Here is a 22063-nt window from a genome sequence, read left to right on the forward strand (position 1 = left end):
CAGAAGTTGATGAAGTGGGCGCGCCTTAGTGCAGGGGAATTTTGGTCAAGATCGCTCTCTACTTCCTGGAATAGTATCCCGGAGGCGAATCGACAGCAGTAGGCGTGCCGCTCCTATTAAAATTGGCCGGTGAGTCACGCCTCCACGAAACATCAGCTGACAAAGAGGCGAGTCACGGGACCTTCATGTGACACTCTGAAGCAGGCGAAACAACGCCGAAACACGTCAGGTAAAACCTCTTCGAAATTTTAAGATTTTCAAGTTTTGATTTTTGAATTTTTAAGTTTTTAAGTCTTGCAACTGTCTGATGAAGAGGAAAACAAGCGTTGATTTTAGACTATACACAGAATGAAGCTTGTTCAAGTTTGGTCAAGATGGATTGCTCTTTTTGGAGATACTGTATTTGTTCCAAGTTTATTATAATTATAGAAAAGTTACAACATTTTAACCCAAAGTTGAACAGATGTTTTCATTTGTGGAAGGAAACAAAAACAAACATGCATTTTAAAACTGACTGAAATGTATGATAACTGAAACTGCATCTCATGCTTATAAAATTAAACAAAACAAACCATAACACTGGCTAACAATATATTTTTTATTTTTTTTTTTCCAAAGATGTTTTGATGCTTTTGGGGTAACGTTGGTATATTTTCTTTAAATTGGCTCTCGTTTTTTAGTTTTTTTTTTTCCCTTCCAATTTTACACGGTCAGTCATCGCTAACTGTACTGTTTGTACTATGACGTCTTTGCACTTGTTATTGCCTAATCGTCTAAAAATTCCCTCACAATTTTGTTTAAAAAATGAATACAAGAAATAGCCGTGATAATAATCGTTTCAATTAATAATTAAGTATTTATTAGCGCTTTACTCTGGCCTGCATGGTCCCAAAATAAGAGGCAATGCATGCTTGCTTCAGACTGTTTATTTACAACTTCAAGTTGAGCTTTACTGTAACACTGACACATAAACAAAAGACTATCAAATATTCTGTATCCGTACAGCAAAATGATCAACTGAACCATAACATTTTTTCTGACCAAAGTATGTTAAGTAAATGCGGAACATAATGCAATACAAACGAAAGTACGAACATTTTGTACGAAACTACAAAATTAAAGTTCTTTTTACTGCCAGAAACATACAGTAGTCGTCTTAATAGAAACACAGGCTTAGCATAACTTATTAGCAGACAATTTAGTTTGCCTCTTAATTGGCTTTTATAATACTCACACGGAGGAAAAAAATAGTATTAATGCTGATTTAGGTATGAAAACACAAAAATCGTGTGTCAATGAACTCAGTCTCTGCAGTTTCCTCTGCAGCTTTATTGCTGGCTGCTTTTCTCGCCAGGACACGTGTGTGCTTTTAATTGACGCTTGAACTTGAAGCTTTTCTCACACACGTTACAACTGTACGGTTTCTCTCCAGTATGGTTTCTTGTGTGTCTCGTTAAAGATGCCTTGACAGAGAATTTTTCACCACAAACTGAGCAGATGAAAGGCTGTTCTCCCGTGTGGGTTCTTGTGTGGATTTTTAAATGGCAATTCTGAGTGAATCCTTTACCGCAAAGCGAGCAGACAAATGGTCTCTCCCCGCTGTGCGTTTTGCTGTGAATTTGCAATTGCTGATTCTGAGCGAAACTTTTACCACAAACCGAACAAGCAAAAGGTCTCTCTCCAGTGTGCGTTCTTACGTGCGTTTTTAATTTTTCATTCCGAGCAAATACTTTACCACAAACTAAGCAGGAAAAAGGCTTTTCCCCAGTGTGTGTTCTTGTGTGTATTCTTAAATTTGTCCTCGAACGAAAGGTTTTACCACAGACTGAGCAGCCATAGGGCTTTTCTCCGGTGTGCATTCGTGTGTGCGTCGTTAGATATGTCTTTGTGCTGAAAGTTTTAGCACAAAATGAGCAGGCGAAAGGCTTTTCACCTGTGTGTGTTCTTGTGTGTACTTTTAGTGCTTCATTCTGAGTGAAACGTTTATCACAAAATGAGCAGGCAAAAGGTTTCTCGCCGGTGTGCGTTCTTGTGTGTGTTTTCAACGTTGACTTGCTGTAAAATGTTTTGTCACACTGAGAACATTTTACTCGTTTGTTGTCAGTGTGACTTGACATATCATCTTTTGCGTGTTCGACATCTTCGTCCTCATTCTCCTCTTCATCATCATCATCATCGTCGTCATGAGACAGTATGTCGTCATCATCTGATAGGCTGCCTGCTTGTGAGCCTCCCCAGTGGTTTGCATCACCTTCGTCTTTGTCATCTTCACTTTTCACACTGACGCCAGACCATTGAAAATTGGTGTGTTCATCTTCTTGCTCTTCTTTTTTCCTGTGCAAGGGTTTTGGCTCAATTTCTTCTTCATTGTGATGGGGCTCTGCTTTTTGATGCTCCAGCAGGTGCATATCTTCACCGAAGTCTGCAGGACACAGAAAAAGTCAGTAAAGCAAAGACAAAGTAGGAATTTCACTGTGTGTTTTGTGCTATACATGTGACAATAAATCTTTTTGAATCTGGATCTAGCTATTTTGGAAATTGCTTTTTTTATATGTACTGTTGTTGGCTACTGATCTTTCTTTAAAAATAGTGTTATTTAATCAATTCTCAAACATTTAATACAATATAAATACATTGATGTGTGTGTGCGTGTGTGTGTGTGTGTTGAATTGTGAATTTTTGTCCATGTCACATGGTACAAGACAGACTATTTTCTCAATAAAATACTTTTTGTGGCTTTTCAAAATCATTAACCTTACATTTGTTTAACTAAGTACTGCTCTGTCCCTGTCGAGTACTACGATCGACACAAGGATTATTATTGATCTTCCATAAGATGTTACGGTTAAGCGTCCATTTTATACCATAATAATATCATTATTATTATTTTGGTTCCATTTTGGAAGCTGTCGTGTGGCGATCGTCATTTTATTGCAGCTTAGATAGATATTTTCTGCCTACGCTGCACGGGTAGGCTATATACAGAATTGAAAGTCGCTGGTGCACATTTGAGAGTAAGAGGTGCACGAACCTGACATGTCGATCGCAGCTTGAGGGTTCTTGAAAACGGCGTCCAGGAGTTGACGTTGACGCAGGTTCTCCTCTTTTGTTCGACCAAGTTCCTCCTCGTACTCTGCTATGGTTCTTTCCAGCACCACAAAGATTTCCCCCGCTGCCGCATTTAGTCGTTCATTTACAAAATTCCTTAGCATTTGTACAGTAGTCATTTTCACACGATGATGCCAAAAATTGGTACAGCGTGCCCTTCGTCGTAGCTAGCTAACCAAATGCTAAGCTACGAAACCGCTGCCTTATAACTACCTGAGGTGTGGCCCTCTGTTGGGCCAATTAAACACTACATTTACAATCGATCCTTCACGGGCATCTCTATAAATGTTTTGCTTTGTTTTGTTTTTATTCGATTTTGTTTTTATTTGTGGTATGTTTTACGTATTCAGTTTGTAAACGGTGTTTGTGTTCACGATTCGCAGAATACTCATTAGCGATTCGGCTTGTCACTCGTTTTGTCCTAATGGACTTGCCTTACTATTTCATACACTCGTAGTTCTCGACTCCTTTCTCACGTTCCTTCCCGAACCCGTACAAAACTGTAATGCAGCTTGGACTCAATACGCCGGTGTACAAGTCCAAGCAGTAAACTATTATTCGTCGCTTAAATCGTCGTGTCTAGATAAACTCACTTCCAGCACAATGAAGCTTTTCGAGCTAGCTTAGCTCGCGGGTAACAAAGAGTTGCGTTTATTATCAAGATAATGTTATGCAAAGATAACAAAAAAAAGTCAAATGGGGTTATCGACAGAAAATGTTCGAAGATAGCGTGAAAGAAGAGAACGAGGAGAAATGTCGAACGAACGAGGAGAACGAGCCACACAATGGTATTGAAAAGCCTCGTGTTGTGTTGTGTTGTGTTGAGGTTAGTTCACCATTCACTCTCATTTGGTTAGAACGCGACACAATTTTCGTATGTGTTTCATTTCCTTTGCTTTGTTTGTGTGGATGACGTGGTTGTGAATATGTGACTGATACTGCAGCTTCACCTCAGATTCAGTTCTCAAGACGATCGAAAAACAGTATTTTCCAATTTTCCTTTGTAACCTGGCCGATACATCAAGTGATCACCGCAATGGTGATAAAAGCCCTCTCAAGCTCCTCCCACTCATTTTCCCAGTCCTGGCAGCACACGTCAATTAAATAGAAAGATACTGGACAGAAGCTCTTTGAAGATATATATTTTATTTAGGATCTCATACATGTTTGCATCCTGCCGTAGAGTAAAAAATTATTTTTTTTTAAAGCTTCATTGACCACTATTTTTCTCACCAACACACTTGTGTCTCTTAATTCGATCCTTACGAGAGAATCTTTTATCACACTCAGGGCAACTGAATGGTTTTTCACCTGTGTGTATTCTTGTGTGTTTTTCCAATATGCATCTCTGCGTGAAACTTTTGCCACAGGTAGAGCAAGAAAACAGTTTCTCCCCAGTGTGCGCTCTTGTATGTCGAACCAATCCTGTACGATCGATGAAAGTTAAGTCGCAGATTGTGCAAGCATAAGGTTTCTCTCCGGTGTGCGTTCTCCTGTGCCTTATCAAACATGTCTTCACGTGGAATCTTTTACCACAATCTGAACATGCAAAAGGTTTCTCCCCGTCGTGTCGTCTTGTGTGCCTTACTAAGCATGTTTTCGCAGCGAAACCTTTACCACAAACTGAGCAGACAAAAGGTTTCTCACCAGTGTGTGTTCTTGTGTGTATCCTTAAACCCCCTTTCAAAGAAAAACATTTACCACAAACTAAACAGACAAAAGGTTTTTCACCAGTATGTGTTCTTGTGTGTTTCTTTAAGTCTGCCTTTATACAGAATCGTTTATTGCAAACTGAACAGGAAAAGGGTTTCTCCCCAGTATGTATTCGCATGTGTTTTATCAAATACGAACGTCTCCCGAAACGCAAACTGCAGACTGAGCAAACGAAGGGTTTCTCTCCCGTGTGAATTCTCATGTGATTTGTTAAGCTACCCTTGTGGGTTACTTTAAGGCCACAGAGTAAGCAGGAAAAAGGTTTCTCTTTAGTGTGTATCCGCATGTGTATGTTCAAATGGCCTTTATGAGCAAAAGGTTTGCCGCAAATTGAGCAGGTAAACGGCTTTCCTCGAATGTGTGTTCTCGCGTGCCTCTTCAACGCTGAATTGTTGAAAAACATTTTGTCGCAATCAAAACATTTTACTTTGTTGTCAGTGCGACATGTCACATGGCCTTTAGCATCTTCATCATCACCACCGCCATCATCATCAGTTTCAGGAAAGTGTGACATATGATCGCTACCTGATAGTGGAGCCAAGAGGCTGTTCTCTTGGGATCCTTCACAGTCGTCTCTATCACCTTTTCCATCATCATCGTCATTACGATCCTCATCTTCACAACTCACAATGACCGTCAATGGAAATTCTGTGATATCTAACTCCAGCGCTTCCTCTTTGATATGGTTGGAGTCTGGCTCCCCTTCCTCTTTAATCCATTTGGTCACCAGCTCAGTTTCCTCCTGAATGAGATAAGACTCGGGTGCCTCTTCCTCCTCCCCTTTGATGCATTTGGTCGCCGTCTCCGTTCCCTTAGGAATGAGATAAGACACCGATGCCTCTTCCTGCTTGATGTGGCAGGGCCCTTCATGTTCTTTCAGGGTAAATAGCTCTGGTTCCTGCTGCTCAAGAAGAGGAAGATCTTCCTCACTGACGTCTGCAAGACAAGAGGAGAAAAACACCTGGTTTTATAAAGAACCAAGAGGTGCTTGGGGGTTGACAGGACAGCGCAGTGGGAACAGACTGCATGGAGATGTCAGATATTGGTGGCACCAAAACATTAGAAACAATTACCGATTGAACTGATCAAAAATGGCGAATGCACCTGAACAGAAAAATCTGTAAAAACAACGGGTAGTATGTTCTCTTAGTACTGAACCATGTTTTACATTCAAACGTAATATTGCTCGCAGCAGATAACAACGTCGACCTTTAACCTAACTCGGGCTTTCTAGAATGAGGAATGAAATTAACAGTTATGTTCGTTGAAATGAAGCGAGTTAAAATAAGTGAACAAACCTGCGTCTTGTGTCTTATAGAAAGCAGCGTCCAGGAGTCGACGCTCGCTCTCTTCTATCATCCCACAAAATTCATCCTCGCACTCTCCTTTTACAATGTGCGCGCACATTTTCCTATAATAATTACAACACTTTTATTAGTAACACTTGATCTCTGCTTAGCAATACTGTAATTTGACGACACGCCCTATTGCGTGTTAGTGGGTAGCAAGCTAAACTAGCAAGAAAAGCTTTAACGTCGCCGAGTAAAACGTTCCCGGACACGATTAATGAATGACATTTTAGTCTATGTAAGTAGGGATGAGTGTACTATATCGATGCTTCAGAACGTTCGTTGCTAATCGAGCGGAGATTTGATTAGCTACCAGCGACGTATACGGAAGAAGAGCGAGAGCAGAAATTATACGGCAATCCACTTGGACAAACATAAAAAAAACGCGAGTCAATAAAACTATAGCTCACTAGTACAAGAAACACATTTGATAAACCAATGCTGATGATCTTTTATATAAGGTGAATGAAACAGTGACCCCCCCCCCCACACACACACACACACACACTCTTAAAAATAAATAAATAAAAACAACACAGCAACATGTAAACATGCAGTTTATCCGAGGATTTGTGTGGGACATCATTCCTTGACTTAACTGATTGTGTCGTTATTGAGCGGCGGCACGTGGTTTGTCCACTTCAGTTTGCCGTCGTAGTTTACTTTCAATGCAGAGCTACTTTCCTTTAGCCTACCACACACGCTTCGCCGAAGAATTAAGCCTGAATTATTTCTGCGCATACCGAAACATTGACCAAGTACGATTTTTTTTAAGGAGGGGGGAACAATTTTTCAAGTCCGGCTAAATTTGTCCCGGTGAACGTCAAAGCTTTCTGCGATAGCTTACCTTGCTAGATGCTAACAGTTGCGTTTGTTTTCGGCATACCGCTAAACAGAGGTCAAACTTTTGTAATTGTCGTGCGGCAATGAGTGCACAACGAGTGAAAAACAATTCCAAGGATGAATTTTGTCGAACTAAAGCGAAGGACCGACAACGACTGGACGCGGCGACTTTCAAGCAGCCTCGCCTTGTGTTACACAGGGCAGGTTTGTACACTTCCTACTACTTATTGTCACTACGTTTCCCAGAATTGTTGATATTAACTCTCGTATGATTGTCAATGACGAAAGCGGACAAAATGTTGAAGTCACCAGAGGATGAAACGATTAAGCAGACTTCCTGTAATTAAACACGCAATGGCAATGTTGAACATAGAGAAAAATCAGTAACACATCGTTCCTGCCAGGAACATTATTGAACACGACGTACCAGTAGGTGAGAAAGTTTTGAGGCAAATTTAAAAGTCAAAATCCTCTTATGTCTGACTCTCCAAAACATTTGGATTCCACTCATTGAACGCAATTACCTTTGTGATTTAAGCAAAAGAACATTACTGAAATATATCTGTTCTACTGATTTGTTTTAACACAAATCCAACACACATTCCTCGCACGTTTCCCCCATTAAAAAATGTATTACTGGACAGTATTTGTTTTCAAACGTAAATTTCACTGTGCGTTTCATTTTAAAATTCAATATTCATATCAACTTTTTTTTACACTTTCAGCTGAAAATTCAGCAATAAATGTTGGTGTCAAAACCCCCTTAGGGAAGCCAGGCTGAATAAACAATTGCTAAGTCTACCGGTATGACCCCCATAGCTTACTCATACTGTAGGTCACTAAATTATATGATTTTGTGCCTTTGAAAATAAACATGCTTTTTTTTTTAGCTTCAAAACATGTATAAACTACTGAGGTATACATTGTCAGACACACTATGAGACTTGACACGGCAAAGATTCAACAAAGTATGTGTGTTTTCATTTTTGTGTGTCATGCAGACATCAATGCGCAATATCGTGTTGAGCAGCAGAGGCCCGAGACCTTTCACACCGAAGTGGACGAGGAGACTGAAACCCAACAAATCAAAGATGAAGAACAGGAGGCTGAGCTCACCAAGTTGCCATTGACTGTTGTTTTTGTTAAACGTGAAGATGATGAAGAGAAGGGACAGAAGTCACAGCTTAATCCCTGTCCAAGTAAGAAAAAAAGACCGGCGGGGCCTCCAAGCTGCGGCTCAAGTCAACATAATACAACAGAAGATGATCAAGACCGGGGCGCGGCGTCTCGAGCAGGCAGTCCCTTAGCGCCGCTGTCAGATAGTGACGAAGCAACGTTTACCTCTGCCGACGCTGACAATGAGGAACACTCAAAAGGTGATAAGACACGTCACACCAACAAGAAATGCTGGAAATGTTCTCAGTGTGGCAGAACCTTTGATGCCAAGTATAATTTGAAAGTACACGTGAGAACGCACACTGGAGAAAAACCATTTGCCTGCTCAATGTGTGGTAAAAGCTTCTCTGTAAAGGGATATTTAAGAACACACATAAGAATACACACCTGAGAGAAACCTTACGCCTGCTCGGCTTGTGGTAAAGGTTTCCCCAGACTCGGGCAGTTAAAAGCACATGCGAGAACTCACACTGGTGAGAAACCTTTTGCTTGCTCAGTTTGCGGTAAAAGCTTTTATATAAAGGGAAGTTTAATAAGGCACACAAGAATACACACAAGTGAGAAACCTTTCTCGTGCTCAGTTTGCAGTAAGAGATTCTTGCTAAAGACACATTTAAGGACACATGCAGGAACGCACACTGAGGAAAAACCTTTTGTTTGTTCAGTGTGTGGTAAAAGGTTCTCCAGAAATGGAAATTTAAGAACACACTCAAGAGTTCACACCGGAGAAAAAGCCTTTGTCTGCTCACTATGCGGTAAAAGATTTGCTGAGAAGGGATGTTTGACGCGACACTCAAGAACGCATACAGGAGAAAAACCTTTCCCTTGCTCAGTTTGTGGTAAAAACTTCTCGGTAAAGGGACGTTTAATTAGACATACAAGAACACACACTGGAGAAAAACCCTTTTCCTGCTTAGTTTGTGGTAAAAGATTTATTCAGAAGGCACAATTGGGCATACATATAAAGACACACACTGGCGAATAACCCGAGGAGGGTGAGATTATCAAATTGCCACGGGCTGGGGTGATTATGTAGAGTGAATATGTGTGATAATCCACACGTACTGTAAAAGATTAGCTCGGAAGAGACACTTTAGCTGCACCCAAGAAGACACACAATCCATTTCAGTCGATTCATCTTCAGTGTTTTGGATAAGGCTTGTTTCTGTTAAATCAATTTTTTCCCCTTTCGCTAACCTATCCTAAGTATACAACTTTGTCATTGTGTTTTACCTACATATGACTTTATTCCGTCTTGGAAGCTCTTCCTCCTGAGCTTGAGGATGAAAAACATTTTACCGCTACATTAACATTTGACTAGGCATTTAACTGCAGTTTGTGTGTATAAATAATACAATATTACCTCATAAGCGTTAAGTTATGAAACAAGTTTGGAGGGAGAGTGGTGTCGTAAATGAAGCTTCAAATAAATTGTTAAGAAAGCAAACAAAGCTTTGATTCATTGTGCTTGGCTGTTAAAGAAAAGCGATGTTTTGAAGTATTCAAAAAGTAAAGGAGCCATTGCAGAAGCCTACATGCGGTCGAGATAAAACTGAACTGTGTAGGTACTGTCATATTAGCACATTAGCTTGACTACATCGAGGCATCTACGGCCTTCTATGTCAAATCATATGAAGTTAACTACGTTTACACACATTCGACGTGAGCATTGATACTATTGTTTGTGTTGAAGCTTTTTTAGATAGCTTAGCTTTGCGTCACTTGCCAGATACAAATCAGCGACGCACGTGACCAATACGTCGCTTAGCAGAGGTCAAATGTGAGCGTAAAGTGCTGTGATTGTCGTGTGAAAAAAATGTGTGCAGGAATGACGGAAGCGTACGTGCACATATTTAGAAGGCAACGGGCAACATGGTCGAAAATAAACGCTGTTTTTCAGCAGACCGGAACTTTGCTCCACAAAGGAGGTTTGTATATGTCTACTTTTTGTTGACAATCTCCAACCACCAAACGGTTGGTTAAGGCACAGCTTTAATTTGTGTGAATAGTGTACATTTATGGAGAACATTTTTGACAAACCCGGTGGTACAATTACGTCAGCCACATGTTCACATTTCTCTTCATTTTTTTTAATGTTTCACTGCTAAGTGTTTTGGATAGCAATCAGTGCCATTCATTTCGGTGAATAACGACTTCAATTTATCACCGATAGAGAGACTTTATTCTGTGGCTCTGAGGGTGTACAATGTCGAACGCTGCTATTGGTCGTCCTGAATATTGATTGAATGATTTTGTCGTTCCACTGACCAAACTGCTCAGTTATTTTTGAAAGGAATATAAATAGGAATTTTTGAACCTCTTGTCTACACATATGTGACTTGACTCTGCCAAAGCATGTGTTTGTTTTCATTTGTTTTCCAGGTGGCAGCAAATTATTTATTCATTCTGAGAAGAAGGAGACAGAGTATGCTCACATTAAAGATGAGGAGGAGGAAAAGAAAAGGCCCCGGTACATTAAAGAGGAAGAGGAAGTTAAGACGCTTCGCATTAAAGAGGAAGAAGAGGGGGAGGACATCACCAAGTTACCATTGCCCATAGTCCTGTTCAAAAATGAAGCTGAGGAAGACCAAGAGCAGAAGTCACAGCTTCATCCCAGCCAAAATGCAGATAACGGAGGGGCGGAGCTTCTAAATAACAACTTGCGTCAACAAAAGAGACCAGAAAATGACGGACACTGTGGAGGATCACAAGTAGAACGCCTCTTGGCTTCACTGTCTGATGGCGATGACGTAACGCCGCACTGTTCTGATGATGAGGAACACCCCGAAGATGATGCAATACCTCAAACCGATGAAAAACGTTCGGAATGTTATCAATGTGACAAAACGTTTTTTAACAAGTCATCGTTGAAAAGACACCTAAGAACACACACCGGAGAGAAACCTTTTGCCTGCGCAGTTTGTGGTAAAAGATTCACGCAGAAGGGACATTTGAGGAAACACAAGAGAACGCACACGGGAGAGAAACCGTTCTCCTGCTCAACGTGTGGTCTGAGAGTAAATCAGAAGTATACTTTAACAATTCACATGAGAACACACACTGGAGAGAAACCTTTTGCCTGTTCAGTTTGTGGTAAAAGATTCACTCTGAAGTCGAGTTTAGCGAATCACAAAAGAACACACACTGGGGAGAAACCTTTTACCTGTTCAGTTTGTGCTAAATCGTACACGGTGAAAATAGATTTAAACAGGCACACAATGACGCACACCGGAGAAAAGCCTTTTGCATGCTTAGTTTGTGGTCGAAGATTCACACGGAAAGCACATTTGCAGAATCACACAAGAACGCACACTAGGGAGAAACCTTGCTGTGAAGGTGATATTATGTCACACGAGGATGACGTTGAAGTGCCCTCGGGCTAGGATTGCATACATACGTCACGGCGAACTCGTAATAATTATCTTGCCCGCAATCCTGCTGCAGGTTTTAAATCATGTTTTGATAAGGATTTTCTGCTTTTATTTTTGTAATGCAACATGATCACAGTTTATTGCCAATGTGCATTCATACACGATTATAAGTGGACATACACGTAGTCGGAGTTATCACAGGTTGAAATATAGATGGTGAAGTAGATGCTTTGAGTCAAAAATGTTCTTCTGCAAGAGGGAGCAAGCACCAAGGTCTTCCCGTGTTCTCGGGCGAGTTAAAAGAGTTCAAGTTCCTCACCTTTTCTCTTTGTGTTTTTTATTTTTTTAAATTAAATGTTCTTGGTTGACTCAACCTGACAACATCCCTCATCATAATGTCTCCATTAGTCATAATCATAAGATTTACTAGCGTATACTATAACATACTATAACGTAATATAATTTATAGTTTTTAACCATTGATGCTTACAATTTTGTAAAGCATGTGAGTGTGTGGTACATTGCTGCTTGTTTGTTTAATAAATGGTACTGTGTGTAAATACAGCCCTCCAAGTCATTTAGTGGTCCGTAGGCTTCAAGTAGATCGAGCTCATCAACTACATATCCCACAATGCATCTCGACCACGCTATCCGCGAAGTACTGAAATGGCGCCTTTAGATTGCGTAAGCAGTAACGAATGCAAACGTCTTTCTTGTGCCACCAGAGCTAACTACAGAGTAACGAGAAGGCAAAACAAAACAAAAAAGTCTTCATCCAGGGTCGGTGAAATCTCATAAAGTTAACATCAAATAATATTACGAAATTAGTAACTAGGAACATTACCAATTACGTCTTACACGTACCGCTGGCAGTGCTAAACCAATCGGAGAAGTCTACGTAATACAATGCGTAAACTTGCTTCCGTTGTGGAAGGTACGCTCCAAAACCGCTTAAGGAGCCCGGAAAATGGCAACTGCGAAACGAAACGGTTACGAGGCACAATTTAAACTACGGGCAATCACTTACGCGGCCGTACATGGGACTAAGGCGGCCGCGAGAGAATTCGGAGTCAACGTATCTATGGTTCGAAAGTGGAAAAAACAAGAACCTAAATTTCGCCAGGGTAAAAAGACGAAACAACGCTTCTGCGGCTACAAAGCCAAGTGGCCACAGTTAGAAGAGCAACTCGAACAATGGGTTATCGAACAAATAACAGCCAAGAGAGTCGTCTCCATATACGCCATTCGACTGAAGGCAAAAGCCATAGCGCAAGACATGAAGATAGAAGCCTTCCAAGGAGGCCAGTCTTGGTGCTTTCGCTTCATGAAAAGGCGTCACCTCGCCATCTGCACAAGCGAGACCGTGGTGCAGCAACAGCCGGCGGACTACCGAGAAAAGCTGGCCACAACGATGAGAGAGGACCCGACGTGTTTGATAGCGATATTGTCGAGCTCTCCGATACGGAACGTGGGCACTTGCATGGATTTGTCGGGGAAGATTGATCAAAACGGTGAGTAGATTGCGTAATTAACGTCAGTTTGACTCAAATGTTTTACTTTTTTTTTTAATTCAAAACAAAGACATGGTTGTGACAATAAACGATAATTTAACAGTAAGTTGCTTCATGTTCCAATCAATTTGCTTTGAATTTGAAAAGAAAATACATCATCATTAACAAACATTCAATTGGATTTGACACTGTACCTTCAGAAACCCTTTTGAAATGTTGCATCACCCTAAAGCGGGGTTCTGGAAGTGGGGTCCGTGAAATATTTTCATTTCAGTTCATTTTATTTTATGTTAAAATTTGAAATTGGACATTTGAAGAAACTCTGTTGCTTATATTAACAATACAAAGTCGTTCTCATCAAAGTTTTATCAGTGGGATTAAATAAACACAGAAAAAAATCTTTTTATTCTTTATTTTTTACTTCTTTTTTTTTTTTACCTCCACTCCCACTGGGGCCTTTGTCTGGCGCCAGAATTGACTTCAGGGTCCAGTTTGGAATTGGCGTTCTTTCTTTGTAACTGTACTAACACTGTACTTTGTGACGAGCCGCTTGCAGCCACAGGTGGCAACAAATACAGACAGTCTGTCCGCCCAGCCATTCACCCCTTAAGATATTGTGTCAATGTACCGTGCTGCTGAACAGTATGTTACGTGATTACTTTGCAAAACACTGCTCACTGTGGACCCAAGAACAACCGTGATGCGTTCATCGCAGCATAAAATCCGACCCTTTCAAACCATTTGTTTCATCTTGTGTCCTCCAGGCCTCAGTGAAACATGCCTTCATCCTGAGCAACACAAGCCACAGTTCCTCCGCAATCAAAAGGAGGAGGAGTCGGAACACTGTCACATTAAAGTGGAAGAGGAGCTCGCGCAGCGTCACATGAAAGCGGAAGAGGAGCCAAGCCCCTGTCACGTTAAAGTAAGAGAGAAACCAGATCACTGTTGCGTCACAGTGAAAGAGGAGCCAGAGCATCGTTGCACTAAAGTAAAAGCGGAGCCAGAGAACTGTTACATCAAATTCAAAGAGGAATCAAACCAAAATTGCATTCAAGTCAAAGTGGAGCCAGAGCACTGTGACGTTGAGGAAGAGAAGTTAGCACGGCGTTACATTAAAGAGGAAGAAGAGGAACGTGATGTCACCAAGTTGCCCTTGTTTGTTGAAGTGAAATCGTTGAAGAGTAATAATGAAGACAAATGGACGCAGCCTCCAAGCAGCCGCCGGCGTGAACCCGCGACAGCCGGAAGTGATTTCGACCATTGCGGGAAGGCACGGACGGACGTCCTCTTAGCTCAATCATCGGATGACGACGACGTAACGTCCAACTCTTCTGACTCTGGCGGCGATAACGAACATCTGGAAAGCAATATGATGTATGACGCTAACGTCAAGGGTTGGCGATGTTCACGGTGTGGAGAAGTGTTCATACTACTGTCCCTTTTGAAAAAACACATGAGCAATCATGCCTGAGAAACACACTACACCTGCTCAGTTTGTGCTCAAATATTCAGGTCAATCGAAAGCGCGGTTTAATGACTCCCATGAAAACACTTATGAGAAACCTTTTGCCTGCTCAATGTGTGCCAAGAGCGTTACCTAACGGGAAATTTAGTCAGTGAGTCACTGAGTGACATTGACGTGCCCTTGGGCTCCGATTGCCGACGTCACGGTTAACCAGTTTGCTGGAGGAGGCGCTTTGAAGTCAAAATTACAGAGATTTAAAGGGACTGTGTGTAAGATTTAGACCGTTTTGCACCAAAATGAAATGAATATATTTAAATGATTGTAAATGTTAAAAACTTGCAAATGAATGTGTTCTTATGACCAACAGTATGTTTTAAATACAGTCATAGGTCTAATGATCACTAATTTATACTACATGGGGGATGGCACTTATCCGGTAGCGGCCATGTTTGTTATAGCTACGGACAATGGTAAATGCAGCACCTCCTGCTGTCCATAATGAAAAACGGTCTAAATCTTACACACTATCAGGTAAACACATGGATTAGCTTCTTGACACATGACTAATGTTCTGTGGATTTTTTTATTACAAAATTAAAACGTGATTTCTCACCTGTTTTCTCTCAATTTGGGGGGGTGGGGGTAGGAACGGACTTTTTATTTTCTTCTATTTATGTAATGTAACTTGGACATTGTGATGGGGATTTATTACCATTGATACACATTGGTGTAATTGTGTATTTGATGTACAATATGCATTTATTATTTTGTATATGTGTGTATGGCGCATTGCTGCACTGTTGTATAATAAATGTCATTGTGTGTGTATCCAGCCTGTCCAGTATGTCCCGTGAGAGGATTAAAGCCTGCTTGTCTTCAAGTAGACTGGGCTCATCTACCTTTCCCATGACGCATCCCAATTATATTATCCAAAATGCCCGAATGCCGTTAGATGACATCAATGCTAATTTCCCAAAATCGGGAGTTAAGACTGTGGCCATAATGGTGATAACTCGACCGGTGATTTGCAACCTTGTTCCCCCTGTGATTATTTTTTGATGTCTAGCACACCCTAACCAGAACAAAGCATTTCACGCCAAAAGTGTTAGGGTAACTTAACCTTAACGCAAAACTTAAAATAGACGAAAATAAACACTAAATGACAGATTGTCGCATCTGGTGATCCTTCATTCAAGTATTTACACGAGCCGTTTACCGAAATGGACTTTGAAGCTGCAACAGCTGTGATTTATGTGCCCTGTTCAATATTTTTGTTTAATGTTGTGTTGTACCTATTTTGGCCATGTCTCTTTGGCATTATATGTTTTTTTTCGTTTGTTTGTTTTTGCCCTATACTGATTTGTTTCAGTAATAAAAAATTGAGGGGGAAATGAAACGAGGTAATACGTACGACGTACAGCACGTACGCTGGCAGCGCTAAACCAATCGGAGAACAACACGTCATACGTACAGTACGTAGACTTACTTTAGCCACGTTTCCGCTAGCTAGCAGAAGGTAACCCTGCAAAACAACAATCGCTTCCACGAGGACCCCCGAAAATGGCTTCGGAGAAGAGACACGCTTACGAGGCTCAATTTAAACTACAGGCCATCAGTTACGCGGATCTGCACGGAAATCGAGCCGCTGGCAAGGAATTTCGAGTCAACGAGTCTATGGTTCGGAAGTGGAGGAAGCAAGAAACTGAACTGCGCCAAGTTAAGAAGACGAAAAAAAGTTTCCGCGGGAACAAAGCGAGGTGGCCACAATTAGAAGAGCGACTTGAGAAATGGGTCTTAGAACAAAGAGCGGAAGGGAGAAAAGTCTCCTCAGTCAGCATTCGACTCAAGGCAATAGCGATAGCACAAGACATGGAGATAGTAAGCTTCCAAGGAGGTCCGTCGTGGTGCTTCCGATTTATGAAAAGACGTCGTATCTCCATCTCCAAGGGGAAAGCCGTGGTGCGGCAACAGTCAGCGGACGACAGAGAAAAGCCGAACCCAATGATGATGAGAGGGGACCCGACTTGTTTCATGGCCCAGTTGCCGAGCTCTCCGAATCCGGGGCCGTTCAAAGGTATGTCGGACAAGATTGATAAACGTGCGCTCCTTGTAAAATAACGTTCAATAGACTCATTGTTTTGCCACCGTTACCCTTTTTTTTCCGTTTGTGTCTTTTGAGCATGCCCCTTGTAATGTGGTGCCTTGTGTTTGGTTGCGCACGGAAGCAGACCCGTAATTGAGACTGAGCCTCTTTTAATTAGCATTTTTATGGTGCATGAAATGAATGATGGAAAACCGAAGCCTCAAACCACCGGCGATTTTGGTTTACTCCTTGAAATGCTGCTCTGGATTTTGAGATAAAGGCCAGTGCAATGGAAATGTGTAAGTGTACATTTTCACTGCACCATTAAAGCAAGAGTGCCATCTAGCGCACGGGCGTCGAATTTAGGCCCTCGGAGGCCGGTATCCTGCATGTTTTCAAACCTTCTCTTTCAAATACACCTAATTCAAATGATTAGTATTATATTTAGGCTAATGCGGAGGTTGCTAATAAGCTAAATATTGGAATTGGGGGTGTTGGAGATAGAAAACCACAAAAAATGCAGGATACTTGCCCTTGAGGACTGGAGTGGGACACCTGTGCTATAGATTCTAGAGCTCTATTTTAATGTTCCTCTAGGTCCTAGAGGAACATTAAAATATCAAAAGTGGATCATGAAGCTTTATTTGCGCTTCGCTGTGAAAAATACGGTACATTTGTAGTGGTATCTCTCGGTGTCATTTTCCATTATTCCCCAAACCCTAACCCTTAAATATATATTTATAACTGAAATAGAGAGGTACAAGTCAAAGAATTTACATGGCGAATTAAGTTTAAAAAAAAAATTTCTTTCATCCCCAAGTATGAAAACTCGTGGTTCATGAGCTGTATGAGGCGCACTGGATTATAAGGCACGCTGTCAGCTTTTGAGACAGTTGAAGGCGTTTAGGTGGGGCTTCTACTGCGGAAAATACGGGACTGTGCCTTCAGAAACGCTTTTAAAGTCGCATACCCCCGAAAGTGTCTTCACGTACGCCGATTTGAGAATCTTTGATCCAGACCATATTTCTAAAAAAGATATTAATAACTTTGTTTTCTTACAAAGTCATTTGTTTGATCTCTTTTGTGTCCTCCAGGCCTCAGAGAAAAATGTCTCGATCCTGGGCAACGAGAGCCACCGTTCGTCCGCTTTAAAAAAGAGGAGTGTGAATGGTGTCCCATTACAGGAGAAGATGAGCAAGCGCAATATCACATTAAAGAGGAAGAGGAGGAACGTGATGTCACCAGGTTGCCCACGCTTTCCGAAGTGAAATCTTTGGCGATTGCAAATGAAGACGAAGGGGCGGAGTCTCCAAGCTGCCCCTGGAGTCAACCGGCGACAGCATGGAGAGATTTGGACCAGTGCAGAATGCCACGAGCGGGCGTCTTTTCAGCTTCGTCGTCGGATAACGACGACGTAATGTCACACGCTAATCTCGACGGCAGTTGGAACGAGGACAAGATGTCAGGCGAGGACAATTTATTTCCGTCGGATGACGACGACGCCTCGTCGCGGCCTTCTGACACGGACAGCAATAACGAACACTTTGAAAGCGATATGATGTATAACGCCGAGGACAAGCGCTGGCAATGTTGTCAGTGTGGACAAGCGTTCGTCTTACTGTCCCTTTTAAAAAAGCACATGAGCGTCCATGCCGGAGAGAGACTCTATACCTGCTCACTTTGTGGTCAGAAATTCTCCAGGTACGGTTTGGACCTACGCCATCGTTTCCATAGCGATTATATTTTCCCCACCTGTTTGCCGGTGGTAAATATGGCGGCTTTTAAAATGAGCGATCCGGAAAATGAAGACGATCTTTCGTTTTCATGCGTTCTGTCAAATATGGATGCCATAACCAAGAAGAAGTATCGCGAAAAAGTCAAGCGGGCGGGTGTGAACGATCCGTACGCCCTGCCAGGTTACATTTTTCTCAGCCTTCGACGCTGTAAGATGAGGGACCTCCCTAACCTGCGTCTTGTGGATGTTTTGGACTATATCGCGCGCACATCCTCGTGCGCGCATGAGGGGTCTCGAGAGTATCGGAAACTAGATGTGTTTAAGTATTTTCAGAACCACCTGGTGCTTGAGACGGGCGTATGGGAAATACCCGGCAGAGAACGATTCGTCATCGTGTCAAAGGTGAGACTTACAAGAAACTCATTTCTCCGGGTCACTTGTCACAGCCTCGTCATGTATTTATTCATTTAAAATGGCATTAACAGTGATTGTGCTCTGCATCTTGATCGCTTTGAAAAAGAATGAAAAAAACATGCATACTGTAATTCCCCAAATAGAAGGCCAAAATTATAAGGGGGGGGGGGGTGAAAGGCCTGGCAAGGAAATTTCCCCGCATCTAAAAGTTCCAAACGCCTCTTGCTGCCTTTTCAGGTGGTGCATTCCCAACCGGAGAATGAGCTGCCGCTACATGCGTGGCTGCTGCTGGAGAAGGGAGGCAGCGTGGACTCTTGCCATTGCACCTGCATGACCTGTCCGGCTGAATACTGCCCCCATGTGGCCGCCACCCTCTTCGCCGTGCAGGTTGCGGTCAGCAGGACGCAGGAGTGGGCCTCCAATGATGGCGGCCGGCAACAGGGGCCAAGCCAAGCCAAGGAGGACGCGGCGGACGACAACGTCCCCGCGAGTCCTGAGAAGGCCGCCTTATGCGAAAGCCTGTCGGAGTCCGTCGTGAGTTGTCACGTCCCGGACGGCGAAAACGTGTCCGCGTCAATACCGCCGTTGGAGAATCTCCCTCCGCCTCTCACTACTTTGCATCACGCTCGTTTTGAGAAAATGAGTGAGCAGGCGCTGCGCGAAGCGGCCGATGAGGTCTTCGCAACCATGTCCATTTCACAGGAACAGGTACGGTTATGGTGAATTCCATCTAATCGGCTCATTTTTATATCACATGATTTAGGGATGCGACTCACGATCGTTTTAAACGGACAGTGAAATTGACGTTGGCATTCAAAACCAAATTTAGTGCTGCATATCCTTACGTGTATAAAATGATGTCAAACACGAAAGTTGTGCTGTTGCAGGTGACTGCCATTGAAATAGCGACAAGGAAACAGTCGGCGTGGTCTAGCTGTATATGGTACCAGCAACGTGCGGGGCGGGTGACGGCCTCCGATTTCGAGGAAATGACTCAAAGCAGCATCCTGGAACCTTCTCCTTCACTCATCAAGAGAATCTGCTACCCCTCCAGTTGCATGCGCCATCCGGAGGATGCAAGGTAGGTTCTGCACTGAGGAACATTTGGTCGCATTCTCTTCCACAATTGTACAGTAATTGTCAAAATTCGCTGTTGCATCGTCACTTTATTTTTGGTTTTATAAGTGCGTATATTATGAAATGAACTCGCGCCGCGAGGAAAAGGAAAAACCACTGCTTCGGGTGCATGCATTTAGTTCCACTGGCGAGGCCATCTCTAAACACCCGCAATGTGGGAAATCTGAAACACTTAACGCACAACAATTATCCAGCTTGCGGGTATGAACACAAGAAAATATGAAGAATTTGGGGAGATGAGATTTATTCTGTTTTGCTATAGTTTTTACTTTGTTGCCGAAGTGTCGGCGCTGCTTACACTAAAATCGAAAATACCCGAATTTTAACCCCAAGATTAAGGATGCCTCTTATATAGGAAATTACGGTTATTACTGTCTTTTGACTTATGCACAGAATCAAAAACGTAGGAAAGGCAAAACCGACTGTTTGGAGCACTATCGCTGTACCCCGGCGAGGCGTTCATTGGCCGCGCACAATGTGGAAAATCTGAAACACTCCTAACGCACAACAAATATATAACTTACAGATAAGAAAATATGAAGAGTTTCGAAAGATGACATTTGTTGTTTGTGTTGTACACGGTAACAGAAGATATCGGAATTTGACCCCAAAACCAAGGGTCCATCCTATACACGAATATGTCTCATATTTGTGGGGTTACGGTAGTCAATAATTGAAACAGAGAAGCTCATCACACAGGAAGAGCTGGCTGGCCTCTCTGCGTTGAATAAAATCATCTTCACATAAAATCAAATCTCCCCAATGTCTTCTTTTAAAGCAGGGGTGTCAAACTCGTTTAAAATCCCGGAGAACCCAAGAACTCTTTTCTCCTAACAAAATACCATTAGCCACCGACCCCGTGGGTTCTCCAGGGTTTTAAGCTTGCAGGCCGCATGGAGGAAAATCTCTTCCCTTCCGTTTATTTAACTTTAAAACAACAACTTCAAATGTATTCTTTTTTTAATACTGTCCAACATCAGTCCAACATCACCATTAATCATAAAACATGAACATTACTGTTAATCACGAAACGTTTCAAATTGTTCATTTATTTAAAAAAAAAAAAGAAACAGCTAAATTTTAGACTTGACAAAATCATCCCGCTGGCCCGATTTAACTCATTCGCAGGCCAGAACCGGCCCGCGGCTTGTATGTTCGGCACCCTTGTTTCAAAGTTCTGATATAATTGAGCCTTCAGCTAGCCCGCTGCTCGTTGCAGGCAGCAAATATAAAGCAAACAGTTGGCAAATATATCTCGAGTCTCTGTCATCCATCTATCTTGTTCGCTACGGAAGTATACTTTCACGTGCTCGCTCATTCGCAAGCGTTTCGCACATCGAATCGATCCCCCTTAATGTCTTTCTTTGGCCAGGTCGGGCTGCAACCATGCCAAAGACGCACTGAGTCTGTACTCCTCCATCCGAGAGCATTCCCACCAGGCCTTCACGATACGCGAGTGCGGACTTTTTGTGTGCAGAGACAACCCCCACATGGGGGCTTTACCTGACGGAATTGTGAGCTGTCAGTGTTGCGGCACCGGTTGCGTCCTGATCAAATGCCGTCACTGCCTCCAAGTCAAACCGCTGAGCGCGGCGGAAGGCGATCATTCCTTTCGGCCCCGGACCCCGAACCTGGAGAATACCTTAGAACGGGGCCACGCCTACTACTCCCAGGCACAAGCACACATTCGGATGACAAACAGTACCTACTGTGACTACGTGGTGTGGGCCGGGGACGCAGACGCCATATCCATGCAGCGGGTTGAAATTGACGCCGATTTTTTCAACATCGAAATCGATCGAGTGAATGCCGTGTACCGCTATGTCATTTTGCCTGAGTTGTTGGGTAAATGGTACTCGAGAAGGGATAGGTAAGAAGTATTTTAGAAATGGTGTACCATGTGCAATATGCAGTTGTGCTTACGTTTCAGGAGGTATGCGTGTCACTGACAACTGTGCAAAACAGCGCCTCGTTTGGGGAAAACGGAAAAGCGAGTCAAGTCAAATAAAAAGACAGTATAAATACCTGTTCCGTTGTTTGTCTTTTTTAAGCTCTTATTATAACAGAGCCGGTGTGCTTTTCGCTTTAATAGTACACAGAAAGGAGAAAGGGAGACGTGCGCGATTTTGAAACGTATGGTTGCAAATGGCGTAAAGCG

General features: G+C 42.5%; 4 protein-coding genes across 6 annotated transcripts; 3 read left to right on the forward strand and 1 right to left on the reverse strand.

The window, feature by feature from the left end:
- Positions 1-926: 926 nt before the first annotated feature.
- Positions 927-6564, reverse strand: LOC148424212 (uncharacterized). Of its 2 annotated transcripts, XM_088412659.1 has the most exons (4): positions 6120-6564; positions 5347-5757; positions 3032-3172; positions 927-2422 (listed from the first exon to the last, which is right to left on the reverse strand). In XM_088412659.1, the coding sequence occupies exons 1-4, from the start codon at positions 6226-6228 to the stop codon at positions 1329-1331; spliced, it is 1755 nt and encodes a 584-aa protein (XP_088268785.1). In that variant the 5' UTR covers positions 6229-6564; the 3' UTR covers positions 927-1328. The 2 variants fall into 2 exon arrangements, with proteins under 2 accessions (XP_088268785.1, XP_088268786.1); XM_088412660.1 differs by lacking the exon at positions 3032-3172.
- A 241-nt stretch (positions 6565-6805) lies between these two features.
- LOC148424213 (uncharacterized) lies at positions 6806-12114 on the forward strand. 2 transcript variants are annotated; one of them, XM_088412671.1, is made up of 4 exons: positions 6806-7217; positions 8015-8389; positions 10016-10117; positions 10572-12114. In XM_088412671.1, the coding sequence occupies exons 1-4, from the start codon at positions 7097-7099 to the stop codon at positions 11570-11572; spliced, it is 1599 nt and encodes a 532-aa protein (XP_088268797.1). In that variant the 5' UTR covers positions 6806-7096; the 3' UTR covers positions 11573-12114. The 2 variants fall into 2 exon arrangements, with proteins under 2 accessions (XP_088268797.1, XP_088268798.1); XM_088412672.1 differs by lacking the exon at positions 10016-10117.
- A 273-nt stretch (positions 12115-12387) lies between these two features.
- LOC148424214 (uncharacterized) lies at positions 12388-15419 on the forward strand. The gene is made up of 2 exons (XM_088412693.1): positions 12388-13071; positions 13836-15419. Exons 1-2 carry the CDS (start codon positions 12528-12530, stop codon positions 14540-14542), a joined length of 1251 nt encoding a protein of 416 aa, XP_088268819.1. The 5' UTR covers positions 12388-12527; the 3' UTR covers positions 14543-15419.
- A 598-nt stretch (positions 15420-16017) lies between these two features.
- Positions 16018-21932, forward strand: LOC148424215 (uncharacterized). Its single transcript, XM_088412618.1, has 5 exons — positions 16018-16610; positions 17714-18756; positions 19006-19476; positions 19656-19849; positions 21278-21932. Exons 1-5 carry the CDS (start codon positions 16097-16099, stop codon positions 21777-21779), a joined length of 2724 nt encoding a protein of 907 aa, XP_088268744.1. The 5' UTR covers positions 16018-16096; the 3' UTR covers positions 21780-21932.
- The last annotated feature ends 131 nt before the right edge of the window (positions 21933-22063 follow it).

Source organism: Hippichthys cyanospilos, chromosome 4 (genome assembly GCF_059441005.1).
Source record: "Hippichthys cyanospilos isolate Australia breed blue-spotted pipefish chromosome 4, RoL_Hcya_1.0, whole genome shotgun sequence".
NCBI lineage: Eukaryota > Metazoa > Chordata > Actinopteri > Syngnathiformes > Syngnathidae > Hippichthys > Hippichthys cyanospilos.